The sequence below is a fragment of the Perkinsus marinus genome (genome assembly GCF_000006405.1).
Source record: "Perkinsus marinus ATCC 50983 genomic scaffold scf_1104296975926, whole genome shotgun sequence".
Classification (NCBI taxonomy): Eukaryota; Perkinsozoa; order Perkinsida; family Perkinsidae; genus Perkinsus; species Perkinsus marinus.
In genome coordinates, this window is record NW_003200605.1 from 124,505 (window position 1) to 149,582 (window position 25,078).

Below are 25,078 nucleotides of genomic sequence, written 5' to 3' on the forward strand. Positions count from 1 at the left end.
AGCAGATGCTCTATTGCTTTTGTAAAGGCATACACTGCTCGCTGGGGACGACTACCAATATTCGCCTGACAAGCTCAAACCATACAAGTTCGAGACCGCATACCACTCCAATTGCAGATCATACGGTTAGCGATGGTATTGCCCCTTCGACAACACTACTACGGCATTCCCGAGTCAATTTAACATTTTACCGGAAATTCCGGGTAAGATGCATTGGTATATTATCAAAATGGTAAATTATCGGAATTCTGATAGTTTACCTACTTTTCTGGGGGAAAAATACAAATTTTTCAACTTTTCACTGACAGTTTTTCATGAATTTTGCCAAATTTTCAATGAGATAAAATATGCGCAATGCAAGTCCATGGCATATTCGAACAATACAATCATGTTCGAAGAGCCGCTATACCAAATTTCAGATTGATATGAACAGCAGTTGAGATGGTGGAGCTGCCACACGAAATGGCGCGTACTGTAGCTGATCTTCCCAAAAACGTACAAACTCCAATTAACGACGTTAATTCTGAGTACATCACGCGTCATCACGTGGACAAATAGTCAGTGCCGATTAGATCGGCATTGTACTGACACATACCTCATTCTAGTACTATAACAATCTCTCACAAACGATGCAAGTCTCAGCACTCTTCCTTACCTCGCACACTCCAAGATGATAATACAAATCAGCCATACACTCTTCAGGAGGCCGATCAGACTCGACCGCCCTCTCTAGATCCTTAATAGCTTCCTCATACCGTAGTTGTACGAAACGTGCGACTCCTAACAAACCATACCACTATAATTTCGTGGCGCGCGGTAATTATTCTCACCTCGACGATAATAGAGATAGTTGCCATCACCATCACAATCTCCCATCGCTATCGCCTTACATAAATCATCATCAGCTCGGCCGTACAGCCCATACTCTAGAAAACACTGAGCTCGATTACTAAGATACTCCAACACCTTGCCGCCTGAAGAGACGTGGGAATCTTGCAATCTTGCTCTCACTTACCCGATTTCTCAACGGCTGCTGATAGGTCTGATATTGCTTCTGGAAGGTTTCCGAGATACTTCCAACACATTCCTCGTCTATTATATACCGCAGCTGGGTCAACCGGCGACAGTTTCAACGAACTGACATCCATTGACAAGCATGCGTGCACCATCATACCACACCATCAGCAACTCCTACTCGCTGAGATCTTCCAGAGCCTTCTCATAGTCTCCCAACTCGGACCTTACCATCCCTCGATGGAAAAGATTCTCCCTCAACGCCTCCTCCAGTGCACACTTCGACTCAGGAGTCTCCTCCCGAACCAATTCCAACAATTCGATCGCTCTATCAAAATGCCCAAGTGCTTCTCTCAGCCTGCTGAGAAATCTTCCGAGTGCGGTAATGATGATGATCAACCGAAGATTCACCTTTTCATTTCCTCACAAATTAACCCTCTCGCCTGATGAACCTGGGCCAGCAGTTTATTATCGTTAATTCTTTCAAAACGATCGTCCATAAAACAACGAAACGCATCTTCTGTTTTACCACATTCACGATACCTAATAACAAATCAACATCATGAACAACTACCGTCACCAAGGTATGCCCCTTTGCATGAAACTTCCGATCAGTGTTGGAGGAATATATGTTCGCTATCCTCAGTGGAGTTACGAAGTCTTCGCATTTTTCATATAAGTTCATATACGAATTAGAATGAAAATGTTCAAAAAACAATAAGAGTTTCTCCAAGTTTTTAATACCTAGTTTTTCATATTGTCATCAACACATGTGGTTGATTTCTGGGAAAATATGCACATCGTCAACTACGTCTGTTGATGGCAATTCGAAAATTCTTGGCGCTTTCTGTACACATCTACCCGAACTCGTACATAACTTTATCATTCCCACTATATTTAGTGAGAAAACCAAACGCATATCGCAACGCCCTTCCCAATAAGTATTCACCATCGAAACAGTCCATGGCCAGACTCCGTGAATTCAAATTCGCAAACCACGAAATGGATACAGAAAAAATCTTGCAATCACAAAAAAATTTTCCCGTAAAACTTCCTCACCACTTACATTATCCCGAGATGCAACATCGCTGCCAAATACGTTTGATCTTTCTCCAGAGCTCGTTGGAAACACTCAATCGCCTCACTCATCCTCCCTAACTTCTGATAAACCAAACCTTCGTAATGACTATATCTACCAAAAACAAACCCTCTGGGTACCAGCACATCATTGTTGTATCATCCCTAGTATAAATCACACTTATATTTTTCTATTGCTATTCGTTTATTTAATTCTGAATTCCCGCCACACTAGCCTACTCGGCATTCTTCGGGTCAATCTCCATCGCAGTAGCATAGTCGGCCAAAGCCTTATCGTACTCACCCAAACAACAGTAAGTATTCCCCCTGATCAGAAACTCATACCATCCCTCTACCACTTCACGATCCTAGCAATTTCGTGGCGCAGTGACACGCGCTACCTGTTAAAGCACGTGTTGTGATCGTGTGGGTTGAGTTCCAAACTCATGATGAAGTCCTCAATCGCCTTCTCGTACTCTCCCAGATGATGCCGTACCAGCCCTCTGTGATTCAAGTACCTCGTAGGAAGAACCCTTTCGATAATTTCGTGGCGCGTGACATAATTCAATCACACCACAGCTCGAAATAATTCCTAGTCGTTTCTGCGGAAGGATCCAACGCCATACACGCAGATATTTCATACCATAACTTCGCCACATCACCAAGCTGCACCCACCTAGCATTCCTCATGCCTTCCTCAAGTGTAGAACAGCCACTGACCGCCTTAGTGAAAGCTGCTAATGCCTCGTTGTAGTCCCGCGCAAGGAACTGAATAACCATCACCATACCACACCTCCCTCAACACGTTCACAACAGAATAAACGCACCCTGTGAACAACCATGATTTAACGAACTAAAGGCATAATACACAATCTTCTCTACAGCTCCTCATTAATTATCGATAAATGCATAAGAACCCATACCACACCTACCCCGGCACATTCACAACAGCATAGATACACCTTTTAAAACAACCATACATCGACAAATTAAAGACATAAGTAAAAACACGCTGAATAAATCCACAGCATATTCTCCACAACTCTTCGTTATTCATCATTCTTTACCGATTAATAATTAACAACCCATACCACACCTTCCCCACATCCCCCTCCCGCATACCAAAGACAATCCCAGATGGTCATGTGCATCCGTGTCAGCTTCGTTCAGCTCCACCGCTTTCTTCAAATCTTCCACACTTCCATTAACATCCTATAATTTTTAAACACTTTTCAATGGAGTCTCACCCTAGTGATATGAAAAACACTAGTGAAAAGAGATTTCGCAAACCACTGCGTATCACCACGAATATCGCCTTTTTCACACAGTACTACGCCACTTCACGTAAAACGGGTCGTGAAACTCCAATATACCAACGAAATGTGACGCAGCGCCCAACTAGAAATTCCATCAAAAAACTAACGTTTCCTCATTTGCGGAATAACGACTCACCATCACACGCGTTGAGGAAATCCAAGATTTGCAAGATTACCAAGATGCCATCCCCCTCACCTTATTATGACGCCGACTGATTCCTCTACAGAGATATGCCTTAAATGGACTACTGCATTCCCTCGACAAGGCCGTGGTGAAGTCACGAGCTGCCGAGATGTAATCGCCGATTTCAAAATACACCTGAACATAGGAAACGTATGAATATATTAATCGATTTTTATTTCTATAATGACGTTTCACCCTAGTGATATGAAAAACATTAGTGAAAAACATATTTCACGACAACGGCATATCACCGCGAATATCGCGTTTTTCACCAATACTTACGCCACTTCACGTAAAACCGGTTGTGAATCTCCGATAAATCCAAAGAGGATCTCAACTTTGATGTATTTACAACTAAAATAATAACATCTATAGCTACGATATCATGGATGAAACCAATGTATGATTATAACGCACAGCCTTCATCTTCTACGAGAGGTTGCTTCATCAGACGTTTTGCCCTCCGAAGGCTTCATTGGATGTGGCTGCTTTACAAATCGCCATCGCGAAGCCAACAACAGCAACCCTGCAAATGCTGTCGTCAAACCCGACTAATTATGAACAATGAAATATTTCAATTCCATCAAATAGAAAACCATCAAATTCAACTCTCCATACCGCACCAAACGTAACTGCCCTTCGATTACACCATCACTACCCTTGCCCTGTCGAACACATATCGTCCGCTATCCTTATCATGTCGCATCGCCTCCGTATAATCCCCCAACGCATCAGTCCATCTCTCAAGCCTACCAAAAAACAATTTCCAGAATTTTCCAAACAAAAATTCCCACCTTGAAAAACAATCCCCCCTAGATCCGTAATGCTTAGCCACTGCCGGCTCCAACCGAATCGCCATAGAGAAATCCAAGAGCGCCCTGGGGAGTGATGATGATAATTTCGTGGCGCAGTGACAAAAAATATCTATCCTTACCGTTGTAGCATATCATTGTGAGCGAGAGCCTTCGCTCGAAGTGCATAAAGTATCGCTTTATCCGGTGCCAACTTGATGGCTTCCGTGAGCAAGGCAATACCATGCTCTCGTTCTGACGCGACCGATCTGATTAAAAAACCGTAAAACTCCCGTCTCAACACACCACATGGAATGATGGCCACCCAAACTATCCCTTTAATCCGCTCCGTCACGCGCCACAAAATTCCCTCACACTACTGTTGCAACCAAATATGATCCCATGAATACACCAACCAGGAGAGACCTCCATAAAAGCAAGAACAGCTATCCCTCAACGGCAACTGTCCTCTTCTCATGACATAAGCATTCCCACTACTCTACTCGATTACTCCCACTTCATGCACACTTATACCATAACACTGTAAAATCATTGGAGTCTCACCCTTGATATGAACAAAACACCAGTAAAAAACATATTTCACCATTCACTTCAAGGAAAACAATGAAGTTATCGGTCGCGAAAACGAACACACACCGTAAAAAATTTGCATGGAAACTCACATCACTTCACGTTAAACGGGTGAAACTCCATTGTATATATATAAAAACGTTATTGACGCATCTACCAGTCATGTATCACCTCAAAAGCATACTGTACCATCCACCTAGCCATACCCACTAACAGCCTCTCGGGAGCCCAACAGGTAGAACAGTTCCTCGAGGCAATCCTTACTCTCATAAAAGAGATCAACAACAACTCTCCATACGCTTAGCAAGATTCATCGCACACGGAATATTTCCGGTGACACTTAAAATGAGAGCGATGAACAGCTCCACAACCTCCCCTCCTTAGCTTTGTAAAACGGGGAAAATTTCTCGCTGCAAAAACCATATATTTTCCGACAAAAAGTTCCCCAACACGAAGCGATTTCCTCATTCACAATAACCCCAAAGAGCTCCTCTAAATTCCCCCATCCTCACTACCCCTTCAGTAACGGCGTGGCAGCCCTACACAGCTCCAACGCCTTTTTATATGCTTTCCTTGCTTTCATCGAGCCAGGCACGTACTGGAGGATACTCGTCGGTTTCGACATGTCATGCGAAAGTAAAATCTCTAAAATTCATCGAATCAAATTGGAGGGAAAATTTCGAATACGTCTTCATGAAAAAAACACAACCTCATCGAGAAATCAATACCAAATTTGATTTTTGTTAATTTTCATTGGAGTTTCACCACCCTAGTGATATGAAAAACACTAGTGAAAAATATACTCCACGACTACTGATATCACCGCGAATATCGCCTTTTTCACCGAGTTTTACACCACTTCACGTAAAACGGATGAAACTCTAATACCTCGACAGGAACACCTTGGTGAAAGCAATCCAAGCCAAGCCAACGAGTTCTGGAAATTATGGTATGAACTGTCCCCATCATGACCAACACAACATCCAATGTTTAATAAAAGTACCGAAACGCACTCCCCCACAATGACGCCAGTTTTACTTTTTTTCTATCAAATTCACTCGAGCCTTCCTCAGCACATCACTCTCCATCTTCCACCCGTTTCTCACTACTCCGTCAACTATCGCCTCCTCCCCTTTCTTCACTTCCTTTATCGCACTTTCAGGACTAATTTCATGGCGCGCGACATCAAACTTCTCCCCCTTGTCCACAGAAAACGACTCTATTTGGTATTTCTGCAGCAATACACTTCTCACGAGGAAGTCCCTCGCAATGGAAACTCCTTCAGCAACGCTCTTCAGCTTTTCCGAAGCCTCAGCTTTACTCGATAACTGATCGGCGAGTTGGCCCGCCTCGTTCATCTTATCAGCGACATCCACTAAACTCGATGCGAATACCCTCACGTGCCTGAGGGGAATTCCATATGGTCACTCACGGGGAAAGAAGGGGGACGTTCGAACAACACTGTAGAGCCTCGCAGCAAACATCTTGCGATCACAGATAGCATACACGTCCATCGAAAATATCGCGTGAAAACACCAAGTAAGTTCACAACTAGAAATGTAAGGAACCTGTATCGCACCGAGAAGCTATCCTTCTCCGAAAGAGCACTACTGAGGTTTACCAATTTCATACGCAAATTCATACAGAATAAGTTCACCAAAATTATATTCCTATCACTAACAACATCAGTTCAGCAATTTCTGTAGATAAAGTCGCCTACTTGCACTACTCCACTATGAAGTTCACTAAAGTGGAGTATGAGCTCCCCTCAAGACTTACTTTTTCTCAGCATCCCTAATCAGCTTTTCCCTCTCCCTTCTATGATTCTCCAAAGATGCATACTTCAACAAGAGGTCGTGTTGTGCCTTCTTCAGCTTCTCCTCGTGCTTCTTGAGAGCGGCCTCCGCCTTGGCGAGGTTGGCAAAGGGGAGAGCAGCAGAAGCGGCCTTGGAAGCGGCGGCGGTCGTGGTGAAGAAACGAGAGACGAACGAGGTGGTGGTGTTAGCAAGCATTTACCGGAAACTGCACGCACGTAGAGTGGGGTGGATTCACAATGTAGTACTAAAGATCCTAAGAAGTAAGTAAGAACTGACAAGTAGATCCTAAGTAGATCACAAGGATCCTACCAGAGGAGTACTACTACTACTACTACTGCTGCTACTGATGTAAACATTCTATGAACATGTGACGATAACAGCCTCCCGAGAATGTGATAGCGACAAGTTGTTCATTATCATCACAGAGATTTCCGAGATACGCCCTAGTACACCACGCAAGTGAGAGCCCACGAGGTGAGGAGGCCATATAGTAAATTCAAATAGGAACGAATCACACCTTTGCCTCGCTGTAATTCCACAGGTGTTTCAATAAACTGTGATATCCGAGGAAAAGAGATTAATTTCGAGGTGCCTCGGGGAACTACCTTTACTAAACCGGATGAGACAGACCTCAAAATTGCCGACAAAGTCTTGTTTTTCTTCTGCATATGAGCGGAACTAATTTTAGTTTCGCGCTCGCCCCGTTTTTCTCTCGCGCGCGCGCCCATAATCTGTAAAATTATGCGGTGAGGAAATGTGTCAAAGTTAAATCCTCCGGGCTCTGTTCATTTGTTGTGATGATGAACGTTTCACTTGTGACTCGTATAGTCTACCGTGTATGATTCTGTTTCCCTCGAAAAATACTTCCTCCTCCTCCTCATCAGAAGTTGGAACTTTTGCCGTATGTCTCTCGGTTGGTTAACGGAATCATCGTTGATCCCCAAGAAGGCCGAGAGAGTTGATCTCTCGAAAGCCTATGGGGGATCTGCTAAACATGATATCAACGTACTCAAGGTAGCATTGGAAGGGAGGGGGGGTAGCGTATAGGAGACTCCTTTTTGGTGAGGGACATCCTTACTAGTAGTGTTATGATGATTTTTACACCTAATACTATTTACACTATTTACATACTTATTTTATTTACTTCCTGTCACTTTAGTTCTAGTAGTGTTACATGCCTGGCATCGTTTTGAATACTATCAGCTCTATCTTGATCGAGATATGTGTATTTGATTTCTACTACAATATTGGGTCTCCAACGACTGTAGGTTGAGGTGAATTAGATGTCTATTTCGGGGTAGTAGGGGTTGACGAGCGATATACAGAGCGCCCATGAAGAAAATGTAAAATCTGAAATTCAAAAACATACCATTGGAAAGTGCTTGCCAAGATCTTCCTAGTGATTTATCTCTCACTGGGAAATGCGTTGGGTTCGTTGCAAGCTACAGACAATTGCACATTCCATTGAGGCCATCTTGTAAGAATGAATAAACTCCTCATTGCGGTTTGGGAAAATATGCACATGGTCAACTAAATGTGTAGGTGACATTTGCGGAAATTCTGAGGAAAATTGAGGAAATTCTTATTGGTTTCTGTACATGCACAGTGAAGAAATTCTTGGACTCAGTTGAGGAAAGCAAACATATATTCCAACACTGCCTCACTGCTACTTGCATAGTTAGGACCATCGAAGTTGTTATTTGAATGGTGATGATTTTCTATAGGCTATATTGTCTCCCGAAAGGACATGTTGGGCATGATCTGAATCTTACACGCGTGAACCTTGGATACGTTTCAGGCTATGATCGACGATGGAGAGTCGGATGCGACTGAACGCAAGAGGAAACATGAGAGTGGTAGAGTACGGCCCTTGAAAAAGGAGAGTAGATTAGCCCGACCTCATAGAAGTGATAATAATGATGATGGAGATCGGAGTGAAGATGCTGTGAGGAAGTAGTAGCACGAAGGGACATACAGTGTGCAAGGTCCTACCACGCAAATTCATGCGGAGTTTTTCGCAGTAGTATATGGGAAATATGCGCATGGCCGACTACATAGTGAAGAAATAATGAGGAAAAATCTGCGTTTTTTTGTTGTTTCCTGTACGTTTCTACCATATGCAACATCTCATAGTAAGTGAGGGAGACCAACACAGATTCTAAAACTAGGATGGGGGTCTGTGAATATTGGTCATCATTATTATTTCAATGGTTATACGATCGGATATGGGTGGTGTAAATGATGTGCATGTTTAAGAAAAAATTCTAGAAAAATTCCGGAGAAGAATAAGGAATATTTTACGATTTATCATTCTGGAGTTGACTTTTCCCGTTTCTGAGATGTATGGTCGATATGAATCCACTGTTCAGGAAGCTCGAGGAGAAGGCGAGCTTGTATGAGCAGTTGATGCGGTCAGCCGCAGAAGGTGGTGATGATGATGCTGTTGGTGGCGGTAGACTGGTTAATTTCGGCAATAAAGTGAAGCAGATGGAGATATGGCAGGATGAGGAGGCGGAGAGGTACTGTCGGGGGGGCAACTTTGGTGGTCATCAGCCGTAATCGATGTAGCGTGATGAGTGAATCTAATATCGCATGAATATGTGGAGATTAGAGAAGGTGCTACTGTGGGCGCATCTTCGCACTTATGTGATTGATGAAAGAACTGTACTCGTCTCTTGTGGATGGTTGTATGTTAATCATTGATTTACGTCATTATTGCTCAAATTAGTCTCAGAGTCCTTCCTAACATTGGGTGGTCTCAGGGCATTGGGGATGGAACTGTAATGAGGCGTAGGTGTATTTCCTCAGATCTACATCGTCATCGAAAGAGGAGGACTGTGAGGTGAAGGGGATGGATGGCGGAGTACGGCAAGTATTTGAGAGGTATTATCGGGCTAGGGAGTAGTTTTGGCTGATCATGGGTGAATTCGGGAGAGGTTAGAATGGGAATGCCTCCAGATGTAATCACTATTCTTGAGTTATATTGGTCGTTGGTGAACGTCTCAAGGATGAGCAAAATTTGGCATAGTATTATTCTGAATGATGATGGTCGAGATTTGGGGAAATTATGCGTGTGTTGGGAGGTTTTACCCCGGTAGTTGCCGACTTTGAGTCCCTTGTGGGAGAGAGATTGAATCATGTGGTGTATTTTTAGGACGTACAATCCAGAGGATAGGGATGCGGCTGATGCATTCCACGCTGAGGCAGAAGCTGCACAAGCACGATTGAAGAGAGATGAAGAATGTAAACGGGCATGTGGTAATTTCTCACGACTCCGGACTAATTTACCCATTTTAGTTCCCCGAGCGATGGGCCGTCGAGAAGCGATGAAGCAGCGATTGGCGGCAGCTAGAAAACGTCGGAAAGTTGACGAAAAAGACGATGATAAAAATAACTGAAGTTTTGCAAAGTTGATGGGGAGTGGTGTTAGTCAGTGGATGATTGGTGTGCGTTGAGGAATTGCAAGAGAGCAAGTGGAGGAAAGTGTCAGATGGTATCAGTGGCGAAATTGAAAGCTTCTTGCCTGGAAATTCCCTATATAATTCAATAATGACGAATATGATATGGTTTTCGTACGCACTTTTGGGAGGGACGAACGACCGTTCATCGTCGTAATCAATCGAGAACGCCGGAGTGTGGGTGTTCCAGATTCCAACAAGCAGTCGATTGCGCAATGCGGGTGGGATGGTCGGCCGACCGTATGATGAGGAGGTGGGGTCGGACCGAGTTCCAAGTAGAATTTTCAACGAAGGAAAGTTCTTCAGAGGAACTCAGTTGTATAACGGTGCACCATTGCCTATTGGTTGAATATTGGCTGTGTTGAGAGAAGAGTGGTATTAAGTCCGCACGCATGCGCACCTAAAAAGGTATGGGCGCGATTCGAACCTGCGTCGTCCGGCTAAGATACCGACGACTGTGCTAGAGTCGTGGAAAGCTCACTTGCGACGACCGCTTCTTAGGCTACCAATTTGCCGAGTGTACTATACTATCGTTCACGTCGCGTTATATTACGGCACGTGAAATGTTCACAAGACTCTTGTGTGATGCTGGGAAAGTGCTATTTAGTAGTTGTGCGAGGGAATATGATACCACACCAGACCCAGTGGCCCTTGGATCGCACTACAGTGTCGTGTACTTACTTTAATGTGTTGAGTTCATAAGACGAATTTTCCTTCGTTGAAAATTCTGATTGGAACTCGGAATAACGCCACTTTTGCTCGTGATATTACGACATGTGAAATGTTGCCTGGACTCTTGTGTGTTGCTGGGAAATTGCTATTTAGTAGTTTTGCGTGGGAAGATGATACCACGCCAGACTCAATAACCCTTGGATCGCACTATAGTGTCGTGTACTTACTTTCACATGTTGAGTTCATAAGAGGAATTTCCCTTCGATGAAAAGCTTGAATGGAACTCGGAATAGCATATATTTGCTCGTGATATTGCGACATGTGAAATGTTCAAGATACTCTCGCGTGATGCTGGGAAGCTGCTATTTAGTAGTTGTGCGTGGGAATATAATACCACGCCAGACTCAATAACCCTTGGATCGTACTACAGTGTCGTGTACTTACCTTTTTGTATCGAGTTCATAGGGAGAATTTTCCTTCGTTGAAAATTCTGATTGGAACTCGGAATAACATATATTTGCTCGTAATATTACGACATATGAAATGTTGCCAGGACTCTTGTGTGTTGCTGGGAAATTGCTATTTAGTAGTTGTTCGAGGGAATATGATACCATACCAGACTCAATAACCCTTGGATCGCACTACAGTGTCGTGTACTTACTTTAATGTGTTGAGTTCATAAGAGGAATTTTCCTTCATTGAAAATTCTGATTGGAACTCGGAATAACATATATTTGCTCTTAATACTACGACATGTGAAATGTTGCCAGGACTCTTGTGTGATGCTGGGAAATTGTTATTTCGTAGTTGTGCGAGGGAATATGATACCATACCAGACCCAGTGGCCCTTGGATCGCACTACAGTGTCGTGTACTTACTTTAATGTGTTGAGTTCATAAGAGGAATTTTCCTTCATTGAAAATTCTGATTGGAACTCGGAATAACATATATTTGCTCTTAATACTACGACATGTGAAATGTTGCCAGGACTCTTGTGTGATGCTGGGAAACTGTTATTTCGTAGTTGTGCGTGGAAATATGATACCATACCAGACTCAATAATCCTTGGATCGCACTACAGTGTCGTGTACTTACTTTAATGTGTTGAGTTCATAAGAGGAATTTTCCTTCATTGAAAATTCTGATTGGAACTCGGAATAACATATATTTGCTCGTAATATTACGACATGTGAAATGTTGCCAGGACTCTTGTGTGATGCTGGGAAATTTTTATTTCGTAGTTGTGCGAGGGAATATGATACCATACCAGACTCAAAAGCTCTTGGATCGCACTACAGTGTCGTTTTATTACTTCAATGAGTCGAGTTCATAAGAGGAATTTTGCTTTGTTGAAAATCTTGTTTGGAACTCGGAATAACATATATTTGCTCGTAATATTACGACATATGAAATGTTGCCAGGACTCTTGTGTGTTGCTGGGAAATTGCTATTTAGTAGTTGTGCGTGGGAATATGATACCACGCCAGACTCAATAACCCTTGGATCGCACTACAGTGTCGTGTACTTACTTTCATATGTTGAGTTCATACGAGGAATTTTCCTTCATTGAAAATTCTGATTGGATCTCGGAGTAACAAATATTTGCTCGTGATATTACGACATGTGAAATGTTCAATGGAGGGCCATTCATGGAGCAAGGTCAATGACGACTGAGACCGTTCATGTAGAGGGGGGACAGTTAGAGTTCACAAAGAGTGCTAGATTAGCTTGGGCAAGGCGATCATCCAAGCGTTAATTGAACGTCATGATGCAGTGTGGAAAAATATTCGCATGCTCACCAACATGTGTTGGTGCCGATATGAAAATTCTGAGGAAATTTTGGGGAATTCTTGTTGGTTTTTGAGTATTTCTACCCGGAATCATGTGCAAACTACTGTAGTAAGTGAGGAAACTACTGAACTCAGCTGAGGAAAGCGAACATATATTACAACACTGTCATGATGTAGTAATTCCCGCGTGGAATACCTACTCAGCGCGATGCATTAGAGGAGGAACCATAATGCCCTTTTTGAGGATCGACTACTAGCAAACAGGAATTGTTGGCGTCAACGCCTATATGTGGGACAGCGACGCTTTGGCCTTGAAGATGTTACTTTGCATTCCTAGAGAATCTCGTCGGCTGCTTCAGCAAGACATCGGCATTTTGATTCGACGGAGTCAGTGACTCTGTGAAAACAAGTGATACTTGTTTTCACGATACCGTACTGAGCGGACTATCCATTGCGCTCACGAGGCTGAGAAGGGGAAGGAAGTACGGCGAGTTGGAGTTTGGAAACGTCCCCACATTGCTCATGCGAGACGCGTGCCAAATGGGCCACGTGGAGGGATGCTACTCATTCAAGAGGAGTCTGATGCTTATTCTCTCAAACTCTGAGAGAATGAGTATCGGAGCGACTCTAGAACTCGGAGCTCCTATTTTATAGGGCCAACTCTGCAGTAACGCTTCTAGGAGGGGTCAGCCGATCAAAAGTTCCTATTGAACTGCTCCAGAAGTTTGCCAGTGTTTGAGTATGACTACTCTTAGTGATACGGAAGAAGGTTTCTGAGAGAAGATACCTACTGGAGAACATGTCATGTGATTGTTGACGATTTGGTGGTCACAGCATCATCGAAAACTGCTAGCAACAACGCAATACGCTATGATCAGAAGAACCATGCAGCGATCATGACTTGATTGAATTACATAAGAAAGAGTCAAAAAACAAACGATAACAATGATAATGAATGAATTTCACTGTTGACCAGAGCCGCTGCACCCCCGCCGACGACGACGATGACCTCGAGCGATCAATGGTAAGCTGTGAACGAGCTCGGTGCAGCTTGGATGTGATCTGAAAAAGGAGCGGTATGAAAAACAATACACGCAACAGGCAAACTGATGGGAAAATACTTCGCACCACTTTCTCGAAGGGATCCCACAAACAACAACTTACCTTCGAATGATCCATCCGACATCGTGATCGATCTGGACGGCATTGCGCCACAACTTATAGACGTGAAAGCTGTATCTTCGTCTGCTCTCGAGCTTGCTATTTCGCCCGCCTTGCCCAACTCGAAATCCCTCGGCATACCAGTACGCCTGTACTCCTTAACAATCTTGAAAATGACACAACAGCCAACAGCTGTTCCCAGAGTCGAGGCCGTCAATATAACACACAAGAGAATGGTAAATGTTGACTTCTTCATAGCAGTGTTTCCTTCTGGGAATGGGGAATGCTCATTAGAACTATCAGCACCGAACTCCAGCAGGCTCGGCATAGAATGACCAACGGATACACCAGGACCCAAAGCGAGGCGCACAGCCCTCAAAAAAGACTCTTGATCGACGAGCATCTCCGTCATCAGTCGCGGGGTTGTGTTATTAACTTCAACTTTTATCTCAACACTTAACCGTATTGCCACTTCGGGGTCCACCAGTCGTGTTCGAAAGAAGGTCTTCACCGCCACCAACAAAGGAGCTTCCATTATAGAAGGTCTCCATTGCGGCAACACCTCCAAGTAAATAGTCGCCGTAATAGTGGTGAGGAAGTCTGGGTTCATCGTCAGGGGTTTTGATGGGTCCAATACCTCGATAACCGGTACCTATCAATTATAATCGTAAGCTTGTGAGAGAATAATACGATTGTGCGCTGCGAACTGACGGCAAGATATCGATAAGCTGAAGCTGAACCAAGTGTGTTGTGGCTCGAGCATGAATAGTCGTGTTCTTATCCAAACTTCCCACCTTAGCAGGATTCATAAGCCCTCCTTCTGTGAGCAGGTTAATTTCGCTGTCGAGGCCGCTAAGGTTATATCGAATAACGTCCAGCACTGCTTGAGCCTCGTTGAGATCTTCTACTTGGAATTGAACTGATCCCTCATAACGTAATGGCTTTGGTTGCTCCAAGAGACGTCTACCACCATGCTCGCCACAAAGGTGACTACAGTCGCACAACCTGTACCTATCTAGTGCAGTATAGGGAAACATACACATCGTCAACTAAATACTGAAAATTGTGAGGAAATTTTGGGAAATTCTTATTGGTTTCTGTACATTTTCTTCACGGTAGAGATTTTCATAAGCTCAGCGGAGAATAGCAAATATATATTCCATGACGGGTTTAGCGTCGGCAGCAAGGTAAAACTCCATTTTCGCTACGCCCACTCACCCGCATTGAGCAAGCAGGCCATGTTGGCATATTTTAGGCTGCCCCACAGCAACGTTACATTTACACCAGCTTCCAACGCCACATACCGAAACGCAGTATCTTAGCTTCTCGAACGGCGTCGATACAATACCAATATTCCCTACCGATTCGCCTCATCCTCAGTGCCTTGTAAAACCTCATCCAACGCCTTCCCTCTCGCCAAAGTCGGACACGTCATCGTAACTGGCTTAACCCAGGGGCTCGGCGCGCCTGCAGTTGTCCTCTCGACAGCCCGAGTCGTATCTTCACAAAGCGACATACACATTTTCGATAACTCACACAGAGCCGCACCTGCGGTCCTCGTAGTGGACACAACACTAGTAGATGTCACCTAAGTAACCTATCACTCACGCCTAGAGCCATGCAGCTCCTACCACCCTAGTCGTTGAAGATGAGGCGGTACGATCTGTCGTTGGTGTTGATGATACCCAAGACTGGGGTGCTGTGGTAGGCGTTGTTATTGTGACTAGTTGGATGCAACTCAACAACCCGACCCTATCGAGAGGTAGATTAGTCCACGCACCCAAGGCTCTCTGCAAGAAGATCTGAAACATGTCCGAAAACAGCCCATCTCGACAGACCTGCTAATCTTACCTCACCATTGCTGCCACACAAACTACCGTCAACACCATCGACCAACACAATCGACAGAGACACGTCGAGGTACATCCGAACGACCTAGTAGCGGAAATCTCAATCAGGTTAAGTATATGAGTACCCTAGCAGGAGAGGCTAGCTCGGCTAAGTGGAGGAAAGAGACGACGAGGCAGCTAAGGAGGCCGACGGATGTCTTGGCCATCAAACATCGTGGTATCTTTAGGTTGATGCTGGTAAGATACAGATCAGGTCCAACCCATACTATTCGAATCCAGCTCATACACATATGAGCGTAGGGCTGCACATCACATATCCATACCATTCCTTTCCAAACTCGTACACAACAATCACACAGCACCAACATTCACATCATCATAACACCACCTCACTTATCGAGTTAGTGACCAGACGATCCCCCAACACCCAACTGATGCGAGTCGATGCCCATAAACAGTCCTATCCATGATGATGACGATCGGTAGAGTCGCCTCCTTACCAAGAAAAATCGCCCACGAGTGTCCCCACTGAAATTCCCAATCGTAAGCCCTCGCGTTGGAGTAACTTGCCTTCCTTAGCTTCTACTCAAACAAAACATTCAACACAATTCGGCATTCAAACGTCACCGCGCCACGAAATTCCCGAAAATGTATTGACAACAACAACAGACAAAATAAAACTCCACTGGAAACGTGACTATTTCTATCGTAGTTTCTTCAGCCTATCTTCGAGTGTATCAATTTCATCGACAGTGAGCTCGTCAACTTTCGTGCCCGGAAAATAATTCTCGATATCAGCCACCAACTCCAGCTCTCCTTCTGATACCAGATTAACCGCAATACCTTTACGGCCAAATCTACCTGTCCCTAAAGAGGAAAAAATAAAATTTCGCGGAAATTTTCCGAATTTTTCCCCAATCAACTTACTCCCGATCCGATGCAAATACGTCTCGTAATTGCATTTCCCATTATTAGGTCCGTCAGAATAATCAATCGGCAACTCAAAATTGACCACCAACGTGACAGCAGGCACGTCTATTCCTCTAGCTAGAACATCAGTCGCTATCAAAACCTGCCAGGAGTAAACCCTCTGTCCATGACCGCGCGCCACGAAATTACCTTCGTGACCTTATTGCGGAATTCGTCCATAATCTTATCACGATACTCCGGACTGATTTGCTCCGCTCCGCTCATTTGAGTGCCACATATCAACGACACTGAATGCCCTTCATCACGCAGTAACTTGGCCAGACTAAAACAATGCAGCGAACAGTGTTGGAGGAAAACATGTTCGTTTTCCTCAGCTGAGCTTAGGAGTTTCCCCACTAATCATACAAGTTCACATCCGAGCCTGGGTATAAGTAGACAATAATCAATGGAAATTTTCCAATTTTTTTTCAAAATTTCCGTATCGTCACCAACATATGTGGTTGACCATATGCCCCTTTTCCCACACTGGAGTCGATGCCAACTCTATGGTGACCCCACGACCTCACTTGAAAGCAGTAACTCTCGAATTGACGAAGATGATCGATTGGGAGACGTTCATGGCTGCATATAGATCAGAAAGGATCTGAACGGAATAACTGGAGAAAATTTGTAATGACAAAAAATAAAAATGGTGATGAGGAAATTTTTTCTCGGGAAATTTTAGGAAAATGCAGGATTATCTGATAGTCGTATTGAATATCTTTATCGCACAGCCCGGGCAAAAGGTGCAGAATAATTTCGTGGCGCAGTGACGAAAAGAATTGCCCACCTACCTGAACCTTATTTTGGAAGTTCTTTCCAGTGTTAATGAACGTTTGCCAAATAGTACTCAAAGTGAGGTCCTCCTTGCTGACCTAGTTCAACATAAGATACGCAAAATCGATCGCGTGATCGATTTTGTATCTCACCTGTATCTTGCTAGCATGAGGTACCAAGTTGAGGGCGAATCGACGCACATTCTCTGGATATGTCGCACTAAAGGCACCAAAAACGTCACGCGCCACAAAATTAATAATCAGAAGTGATCGATAGGACACAATATATCACCTAAAGAGTAAAATTTGAAGGTCGTGTTTGGGCAGCACAGATCTGATATTGTTCACAGCGGCTCCCATATTGTTATGTACCTGCGTTAATATTCCAATACAGTGAGCAGAAGTGAGAGTAAAACAGTTATAGAAAAAATCGATCAACCACTGTGTCAATTCTTACATATTTCAAGACTAGTGTAAAGGTAGAATATCAACTAAGTGGAAAATAAGGAAATTGCATTGTAGTATCAACAGTAAGCACTCCATCATAGACTCTTACAGGGGGCAGCACTAGTAACATTGCCTACACCATAACCACTGAACAAAAGAGAGAAAAACGCCGGATCTCGCCTTCGAATCTACCGATGCGAGAACTATGAACCATCCACGACCAGTAGTACTCTTGGGAGCGACGCCTATATCATAGCATTGAGTACCAATTTTCTTCAAGACATAATAAGGACCAGTGGCCTTAGGGCTCGTTACACGGAGAAAGATGTGTCTCAAATCACTTCACATGAAATACTAAATTATAAAAATATTAAATATGATATACCATAATTTTATCACAAAAAAACAGAGGTGGAATTGTTTACAGAATATAATACGCCAATTATTCAAGGAGCAGACGATTGATGCAAGCGATGAATGCGATTATAAAAAATGGGTGAAAAATTCCGTATCCTTCCAACGATTACCTGTATCATAGTGTCCGCCTCATCCAAAACAAACATGCTCACATTACGAGTATCAATTACTCGCTTAGTAATCAGATCCAAAACCTTCCCTGGAGTTCCCGACAATATCTGAAGCAGAATATCGGGCATGATCCGTATCTTACCAAAGTCAACCTCGGATACTCCCCCAATCCACACATCGCTCTTACCTGTTGGGTAACTCGTCCTTCCCGAGGATTCCTCGGTAGTCCATGAGCATTAGGAACAACCAGCTGCGTTGTAACACCTGAGATATATCTCCAACGATTATCGGTCCTGCGCGAAATATTCCGTCCTGCACCGAGCTATATCAACTATCCATATCAACGATTATGATCGCGTAAAAACGTCCCACTTTCCGTACCAGTGTATTTCCCCAACGCTTCGACAACATCCAGATTCTGTATAGCAAGCTCTCTGGTCGGCGAGAGGATCAACGCTTGGAAAGTCTTCAACCTGATACTTCACTCCTACCACCCAGCGTCACGCGCCACGAAATTACCCCAAGCTTATTCGACTGAGCAAACCCAGAGCGAAAGTAGCCGTCTTCCCACTACCGTTCTGAGCCTGGCCGATGATATTACGACCATCTTGAATTAAAGGGAGGACCAATTCCTGAAGGAGCAAAAACTTTACTCAACGATTAAACACTTGTGAAAATTTTCCCCCTCATAAAACGTTGGTGATATCCAAAAATTGCAGAAATCTCGGCAAACTCAGTCATTCAAAGACCCAATGCACTTCATACCATTAATAAAAAAACCATTAAATTCTTTTGAGATTTTTTTTCTGAAAAATTTCCAGAAAAAAATTCCCCAATATTACCTGAATTTTGCTAGGTTTGATGAAGCCCTTCTCCAAAATACCCCTCCTGAGTTCATTTGTCATATCCAAATCTTCCCATCGATGAGCACTAGCCAACGCTCGGGTGGTTGCTGTCGGCACGGCTTGACTCCGAGGAGAGGCCTCTGGGTTGGTGTACTCAGTAACGGTTACCTAAAAAAGGAACATAACGTGAAACTAACAAGAGTTTATATAACTAGACGAGGAAATTGTTCACTGTGGAAATCGATTTTCGAATCCGAGGATGTTGTATTATAGCTGAGGACACCCGTAATTAGAAGGAAACAGTGGAGAAACAGATGTAGAAGTTATTACGGTTTACTCCTACTAGGAGTAAAAACATATAATTTTCCAGATGCAAATTCAATATCGAGTTCCACATAGTCACCACTCGAACATTGACACTATCATCATAAAACTACTCCGAAGTGAAAAATTACTTTCTATGGTAAATTCTGATTTAATGCATAACCCAACTACCTTAGCCGTCTCCTCCCCCACCAGCCCCGATACAGGGATAGCTTCCTTTATCACGTCATTAGTATTACCATTGCTTGGCTTCGCCATAGAATCTCCTTCTGATAAACGACTTTTCAATAGGAGCCAGTATTGATATTACCCCTCATGAATTTGACGACCTCCGCGGTCAGTTTGGATTCTGACGAGGAATCTTTCGAGCTCATTGAGGACGATAAGAAGAAGATACTTCAAAGTGACAGACAACTTCGCATCAGGGCGTGCGCGGTTCTTTCGACTTTACGGATATTTGAAAAATTGTGGTACGAAGAAGAGTCCACTGAAATTTCTCAACTTCTCTTTTGCATCATAGTAAATCACTTCGGAACGAAAAAACATTTTTTCACTTTTCCGATTTTTCAGAATCATCGTAATACCTTCAGAAGACACACATAAAGTCCGGTTGGAGAGGAAATATACACATGGTCAACTACATGTGTTGGTGACAATATGAAAATTCTGAGGAAATTTCCGGAAATTCTGGTTGGCTTCTACCCGAATTTGTATATAAACTTTTTAATTAGTGTCCCTGATAAAATAAAACTCTTGAAAAAAATGAAAATAAAATGTAAATGAAATGAAAATGAAATGAAATAAAATGAAACTCCTGATAAAATCTGCTGATTGAATTTTGTAGCATGAAGACTTCGTGAAAACAACAACATTGCTATATCGTAGACGCGATTAACAACAGAGCAATGTCCACGGAAAATTCATAGGGAAATTCGGCCGAACTCAATCTCGTTCACCGGTCCAGTAGCAGTGTTGGAAGAATATATGTTGGCTTTCCTCATCAGCTGAGCTCAGGAGTTTGTTTCGTCACTAATTGTACAAGTTTACAAGTGATTCGTATACAGAATTTTCAATTTTCATATTGTCACCAACACATGTAATTGATCATATGAATATTCTCCAACACTGTTTAATATTCATCATCATAATTCTCATCCTCTCAGTGGTTGCTTACTGCCTTTTCCGTGCTACCTAAACCCATGTCCGGTGCCTCGGCTGTTTTCATATTGGATTTGAAGGGTAAGGCTATTATATGGAGAAACTATCGCGGAGAGGTAGTAGTAGTAGTAGTCGGCAACTTGTGATGAAAAAACCGGAAAATTCCTGATGATGATGTTGGTAGAATTGTGGTGAGAATTTCTCAATTTCTCGACTTGTGAATAGTGATGGAAAATATTCTCAACATCGCAACTTGTTGATTCTGTACAGAAACGTATGAAGTTACCGGGGGGGGGATTCATTTTCAATTTTCCACCTGGCTAGGAGCACATTCTTCGGACGATTTTCAATGTAAAAGTCTCAATGATTTTTCCCATTGTTATCAAAGCCTGGAAAACGTCATTTCCCAAGGCCAGATGTGTCTCTGTTTCTGTATAGGATCGTAGATCTTGGATAATCTTCTACTGGTACCTCTTGGCATTGTAATACTTTTGTATCACATGATTATTCTAAGAATTCGGATAACGCGCACGGTTGTGCCAAGAATACGAAACTGACCCACGAAACTAGGTTTTCAGAATAATACTGTTATAGGGCTATCCTCTCAAGTTTTCAGTGAGGAATTTCCCGCACTAAATAGTTTCGCATACCGTACATCGCTACTTTCTCATTTTTTTGAAGAGAATTTTTCGTAAATTTTCGTGGTTTACGTGTAAAAAAGTGTGATCGATCAACTATGTGTTGCTCATTGCTGCCGGTTTATCCATTCTTATAGCCAAGATTTACATCAGAGCAAAACTCGGAGTGTATTTCCTGCAGGTCCCCCCAACCGTAACTGACCATTTCATCGATAACGTTGTTGATGCAGAAGATGTGTGTGTGAAGGTATAGAAAGCATCCGGTCGGGATCGAACCTGCGTTCTCCGATGGTTGTGGAATTTCACAATCTGGACTGCTGAAAGTTTTCCTAGATTTTTGCATGCGGAATTCTCGAGTGACTTCTGATTTGTTGCAAAATGACCAGTAGTAGTTTTTTTATATTTTTTTCGCGCGCCACGAAATTGATGTCGTTGTAATTTCAGCCGATTTTCGTGGAGGATGGTATCGTCTACTGCTGGATACAGTATAATAATATCTACCTTATGGCGGTCACACAGAGGAATGGCAACGCGATGATGATTTTATCCTATCTATACAAGTTGGCTGAAGTATGTGGGAAAATATGCACAGGGTGAACTACATGTGTTGGTGACAAAATGGAAAATTCCGAGAAAATTTTGGGAGTTTCACTTTAGGCCGGATTTTTGGTATAATTGTATTATTAGTGAGGAAACTTTTATAGTTAGATGAGGTAAGCGAACATATATTCTTCCAACACTGATATTCACTTGAATGAATAGTTTCTATGTTGTATACCTTTTACAATCGGGCGCGTGTGCGGCGCCGCAGTCTGTGGCGGCTGGCTGGAATATGATAACGCTCGAAGAGCGTAATATCGCTGTTCAGTGGCAATTCATGAACTCAACATCATAGTCGTCGATCTCAATACTTCTAGTAACTAGTTGCATCTACTCACCATTAACCGCGGTGATCGCGCAGCGTGCCCCAATGTCATTGCAAGTCTTGGGGAAAAACGCGGAGCGAAGTTCTTTTTTTGTGTTATTGCGAGTCATTTTAGGTTTTGAAGGATTATTTCAAGACGGTTGATGAGGACCATATCAAAGACAACTTCGTTCTTACTTACGAGTTATTGGATGAAATGATGGACAATGGCTATCCGCAGGTATGTTGACAAACTGTGTACAGATTTTTGGGGCGCGCGCGGTATGTCATTGCAGTAGTTTTATACTACTACTATGACTCTTTACTCGCCACATTTCTAGTGGTGTTAGCCTTAGTGGCACCTCTGAATTTTTCTCAGAATTTTACTGTAAAATTTGGAAAAAAAATAAATTTTTCTGTATCAGTTCGAGGCGGTGTTTCCTTCAGACTACCGAGACTAAAATTCTTCGGGAATACATCAAAACGGAATATAAGAAAGTCAAAGTCGATAAAATGAAAGCTCCACCAACAGCAGCGACAAGCGCAGTGAGTTGGAGGCCTGAAGGCATTAAGGTTAGCGCTCGCCCGAGTGATCGATTTGCATCTCGGCCTTTCGCAGCATAAGAAGAACGAAATTTTCCTCGATGTGATCGAAAAGTTGAATTTATTGGTAGCAGCGAATGGACAAGTTCTTCGGTGAGCAAAAAAAAGTGTTTTGGAGTGACCGAATGAAAACTTCGCTCCGCCCTTTTTTCAGGTCGGAGATTTTGGGATCGTTGAAAATGAAATCGTTTCTTTCGGGAATGCCAGAATGCAAGCTCGGATTGAACGACAAGTTGCTAGCAGCTGGCGGGTAATATGTCGCGCGCCATGAAATTAACAAATGAATTCTCGTCAGGACGGCCGGATCGAGCCGAGGGGGGAAAGGTGTCGAAATGGAAGACATCAAGTTTCACCAATGTGTTCGACTCAGGTGATTTTTGAGATTCGTGAATCGCTTCGCTCCGCTGCAATATTTGTATTAATATTCCCTTCAGTCGTTTTGAACAGGATAGGACAATATCATTCATCCCACCCGATGGCGAGTTCGAACTCATGAGGTGTGTCTATGAGGTTTTGATGAATTATTATTGGGCGCGCGCTTTTTCAGTTACCGATTGAACACTCCAGTTAAGCCGCTGATTACAGTAGAGGCGGTGGTGGATCCAAGCCAGTCGGGAAGGCGACTGGAAGTGATGATTAAAGTCAAAAGCCAGTTTAAAAGCAGGTGGGAAACGCGGGGTAATTTGTCACGCGCCACGAAATTCCTGGCAGGTCAATAGCAAATTCTGTTGAGATTCATGTTCCTGTACCCGGTGATGTTGACACTCCTCAATGCAAGGCTAGCACAGGTTAGAAAATATATATCTTAGCGGAGCGAAGTGATTCATATTTGGTATTTTTAGGTTCGGTCAAGTACCACCCGGAGAAGGACTGTGTGACCTGGTCGATTAAACAGTTCCCTGGTCAGAAGGATTACATTATGACGTCGAACTTTGGATTGCCCAGTATTTCTATGGAAGCCGCGAGGTGGGGTCCGACGCGTTTCTGGTTATGCATTCGGATAGGTCATCCGTTACTAAGCCGAAAACAGTCTTATTGAGTGCCACCATCCGCGTTGCTCGAAGCTTTGTTCATCATAGGCTTATCGTTTGATATTGTGGAGATAGGAATCTTAGTTAATTCATCCGAACACTGGAGGAAGTTAGTGGGAGAATCTAGAGGAATAGATAAGAAATAAGATCCAGAACGAATGTGTTAGGTTGCTTCTCGAGAACTCATAATTTGCGCTATCGTGAACGCTCATGTGAACTCAGTGAAAGGGGTGAATGAAGAGCTCAATCGAATCGGGATAGAAGGCTATGTGCATAACAATGTCTTCTTTACAATTTAGGAAGTCCACCGTTGCTGAGAATTCAAATAGACTTTCATCCTATCCTTTCCAATTTTTCAGGGATCTCTACGCAAAGAAGCCGATTTCAGTGAAGTTTGAGATACCTTATTTCACCGTCAGTGGCCTTACTGTGAGGTATCTGAAAATTGTGGAGAAGTCGGGGTAAGACTGTCGGGTTCTCTCCAGTGTTGAGGTGGTGTAGCGAGTGGAACTTGAGGGACGTAGCGACCCGCATAGATCATAGCCGTTGAGACCCTTTACTACTGAGTCGAAGTTCATCGAAGAAATCCGGATTGTGGAGCTCTGGTATTTAGTACTCGTACTTCGGTCCATTTATAATAGCACGAACAGTGTGAGAGAATATGCACCTTTTCAACTACATGATGACATTATGAGAATTATGAGGAAATTGTGGGAGATTCTTTCCGGTTTCTGCTCACTATACCCCAATTCGTATATTCGTATGCAGCCTTCCAGAATTACTTTGAAGTTCAGCTGAGGAAAGCCAACTCGTACGCCGACACTGATCACGAGTGCATCTTGTCATCAGATACCAAGCACTTCCATGGGTTCGGTATATCACTCAAAGCGGCGACTATCAGCTGAGAATGACCTGAGCTGTTTGTTAGACCCAGCTGATGACGGTGGTGTAACTTTGCTACATTTATAGTAGTGTGTTTTCTTTCAACTATAGTATTGTGGAGTTGGTCAGTGACCATGAACTGGTAATTTCGAAGGACCGTTCTAAACCATGAGCATTAATATTAGTTATGCAGTTGGCTTTTTACGAATTACCGATTGAATTCTGGAAGAACCATTTTCATTTGAGACTTTC

The 25,078-nt window shown here is 43.2% G+C and overlaps 4 protein-coding genes across 4 annotated transcripts in view; 2 read left to right on the forward strand and 2 right to left on the reverse strand.

The window, feature by feature from the left end:
• Pmar_PMAR004463 (tetratricopeptide repeat protein, tpr, putative) overlaps nucleotides 1–6,985 on the reverse strand; it is a gene marked incomplete at both ends in the record, with an annotated part of 8,033 nt that extends 1,048 nt beyond the window's left edge. Inside the window, 18 exons of the mRNA XM_002764962.1 lie at nucleotides 656–780; nucleotides 831–974; nucleotides 1,016–1,092; nucleotides 1,196–1,342; nucleotides 1,426–1,557; nucleotides 2,081–2,206; nucleotides 2,332–2,418; nucleotides 2,493–2,609; nucleotides 2,768–2,859; nucleotides 3,214–3,303; nucleotides 3,604–3,726; nucleotides 4,250–4,340; nucleotides 4,386–4,469; nucleotides 4,526–4,651; nucleotides 5,180–5,238; nucleotides 6,083–6,205; nucleotides 6,227–6,377; nucleotides 6,753–6,985. Of these exons, the coding sequence (XP_002765008.1) occupies nucleotides 656–780; nucleotides 831–974; nucleotides 1,016–1,092; nucleotides 1,196–1,342; nucleotides 1,426–1,557; nucleotides 2,081–2,206; nucleotides 2,332–2,418; nucleotides 2,493–2,609; nucleotides 2,768–2,859; nucleotides 3,214–3,303; nucleotides 3,604–3,726; nucleotides 4,250–4,340; nucleotides 4,386–4,469; nucleotides 4,526–4,651; nucleotides 5,180–5,238; nucleotides 6,083–6,205; nucleotides 6,227–6,377; nucleotides 6,753–6,985 (2,127 nt within the window). The remainder of the gene's footprint in view (nucleotides 1–655; nucleotides 781–830; nucleotides 975–1,015; nucleotides 1,093–1,195; nucleotides 1,343–1,425; nucleotides 1,558–2,080; nucleotides 2,207–2,331; nucleotides 2,419–2,492; nucleotides 2,610–2,767; nucleotides 2,860–3,213; nucleotides 3,304–3,603; nucleotides 3,727–4,249; nucleotides 4,341–4,385; nucleotides 4,470–4,525; nucleotides 4,652–5,179; nucleotides 5,239–6,082; nucleotides 6,206–6,226; nucleotides 6,378–6,752) is intronic.
• Nucleotides 6,986–7,672: 687 nt separating this feature from the next.
• Pmar_PMAR004464 (conserved hypothetical protein) lies at nucleotides 7,673–10,188 on the forward strand (the record flags this gene model as incomplete). Its single annotated transcript, XM_002764963.1, has 6 exons — nucleotides 7,673–7,804; nucleotides 8,589–8,743; nucleotides 9,160–9,309; nucleotides 9,599–9,673; nucleotides 9,945–10,033; nucleotides 10,088–10,188. The coding sequence occupies exons 1-6, from the start codon at nucleotides 7,694–7,696 to the stop codon at nucleotides 10,186–10,188; spliced, it is 681 nt and encodes a 226-aa protein (XP_002765009.1). The 5' UTR covers nucleotides 7,673–7,693.
• Nucleotides 10,189–16,424: 6,236 nt separating this feature from the next.
• On the reverse strand, nucleotides 16,425–19,984 carry Pmar_PMAR004465 (ATP-dependent RNA helicase DDX25, putative; the record flags this gene model as incomplete). The annotated part of the gene is made up of 13 exons (XM_002764964.1): nucleotides 16,425–16,588; nucleotides 16,649–16,793; nucleotides 16,841–16,973; nucleotides 17,218–17,294; nucleotides 17,485–17,565; nucleotides 17,620–17,686; nucleotides 17,759–17,838; nucleotides 18,441–18,628; nucleotides 18,823–18,914; nucleotides 18,961–19,073; nucleotides 19,284–19,454; nucleotides 19,782–19,879; nucleotides 19,921–19,984. 13 exons carry the CDS (start codon nucleotides 19,982–19,984, stop codon nucleotides 16,425–16,427), a joined length of 1,473 nt encoding a protein of 490 aa, XP_002765010.1.
• Nucleotides 19,985–20,809: 825 nt separating this feature from the next.
• Pmar_PMAR004466 (mu1 adaptin, putative) lies at nucleotides 20,810–24,860 on the forward strand (the record flags this gene model as incomplete). Its single annotated transcript, XM_002764965.1, has 14 exons — nucleotides 20,810–20,884; nucleotides 21,588–21,653; nucleotides 21,851–21,976; nucleotides 22,447–22,551; nucleotides 22,758–22,883; nucleotides 22,930–23,006; nucleotides 23,068–23,163; nucleotides 23,209–23,283; nucleotides 23,348–23,410; nucleotides 23,461–23,577; nucleotides 23,625–23,701; nucleotides 23,756–23,879; nucleotides 24,304–24,405; nucleotides 24,794–24,860. 14 exons carry the CDS (start codon nucleotides 20,810–20,812, stop codon nucleotides 24,858–24,860), a joined length of 1,296 nt encoding a protein of 431 aa, XP_002765011.1.
• Between the last annotated feature and the right edge of the window lie 218 nt (nucleotides 24,861–25,078).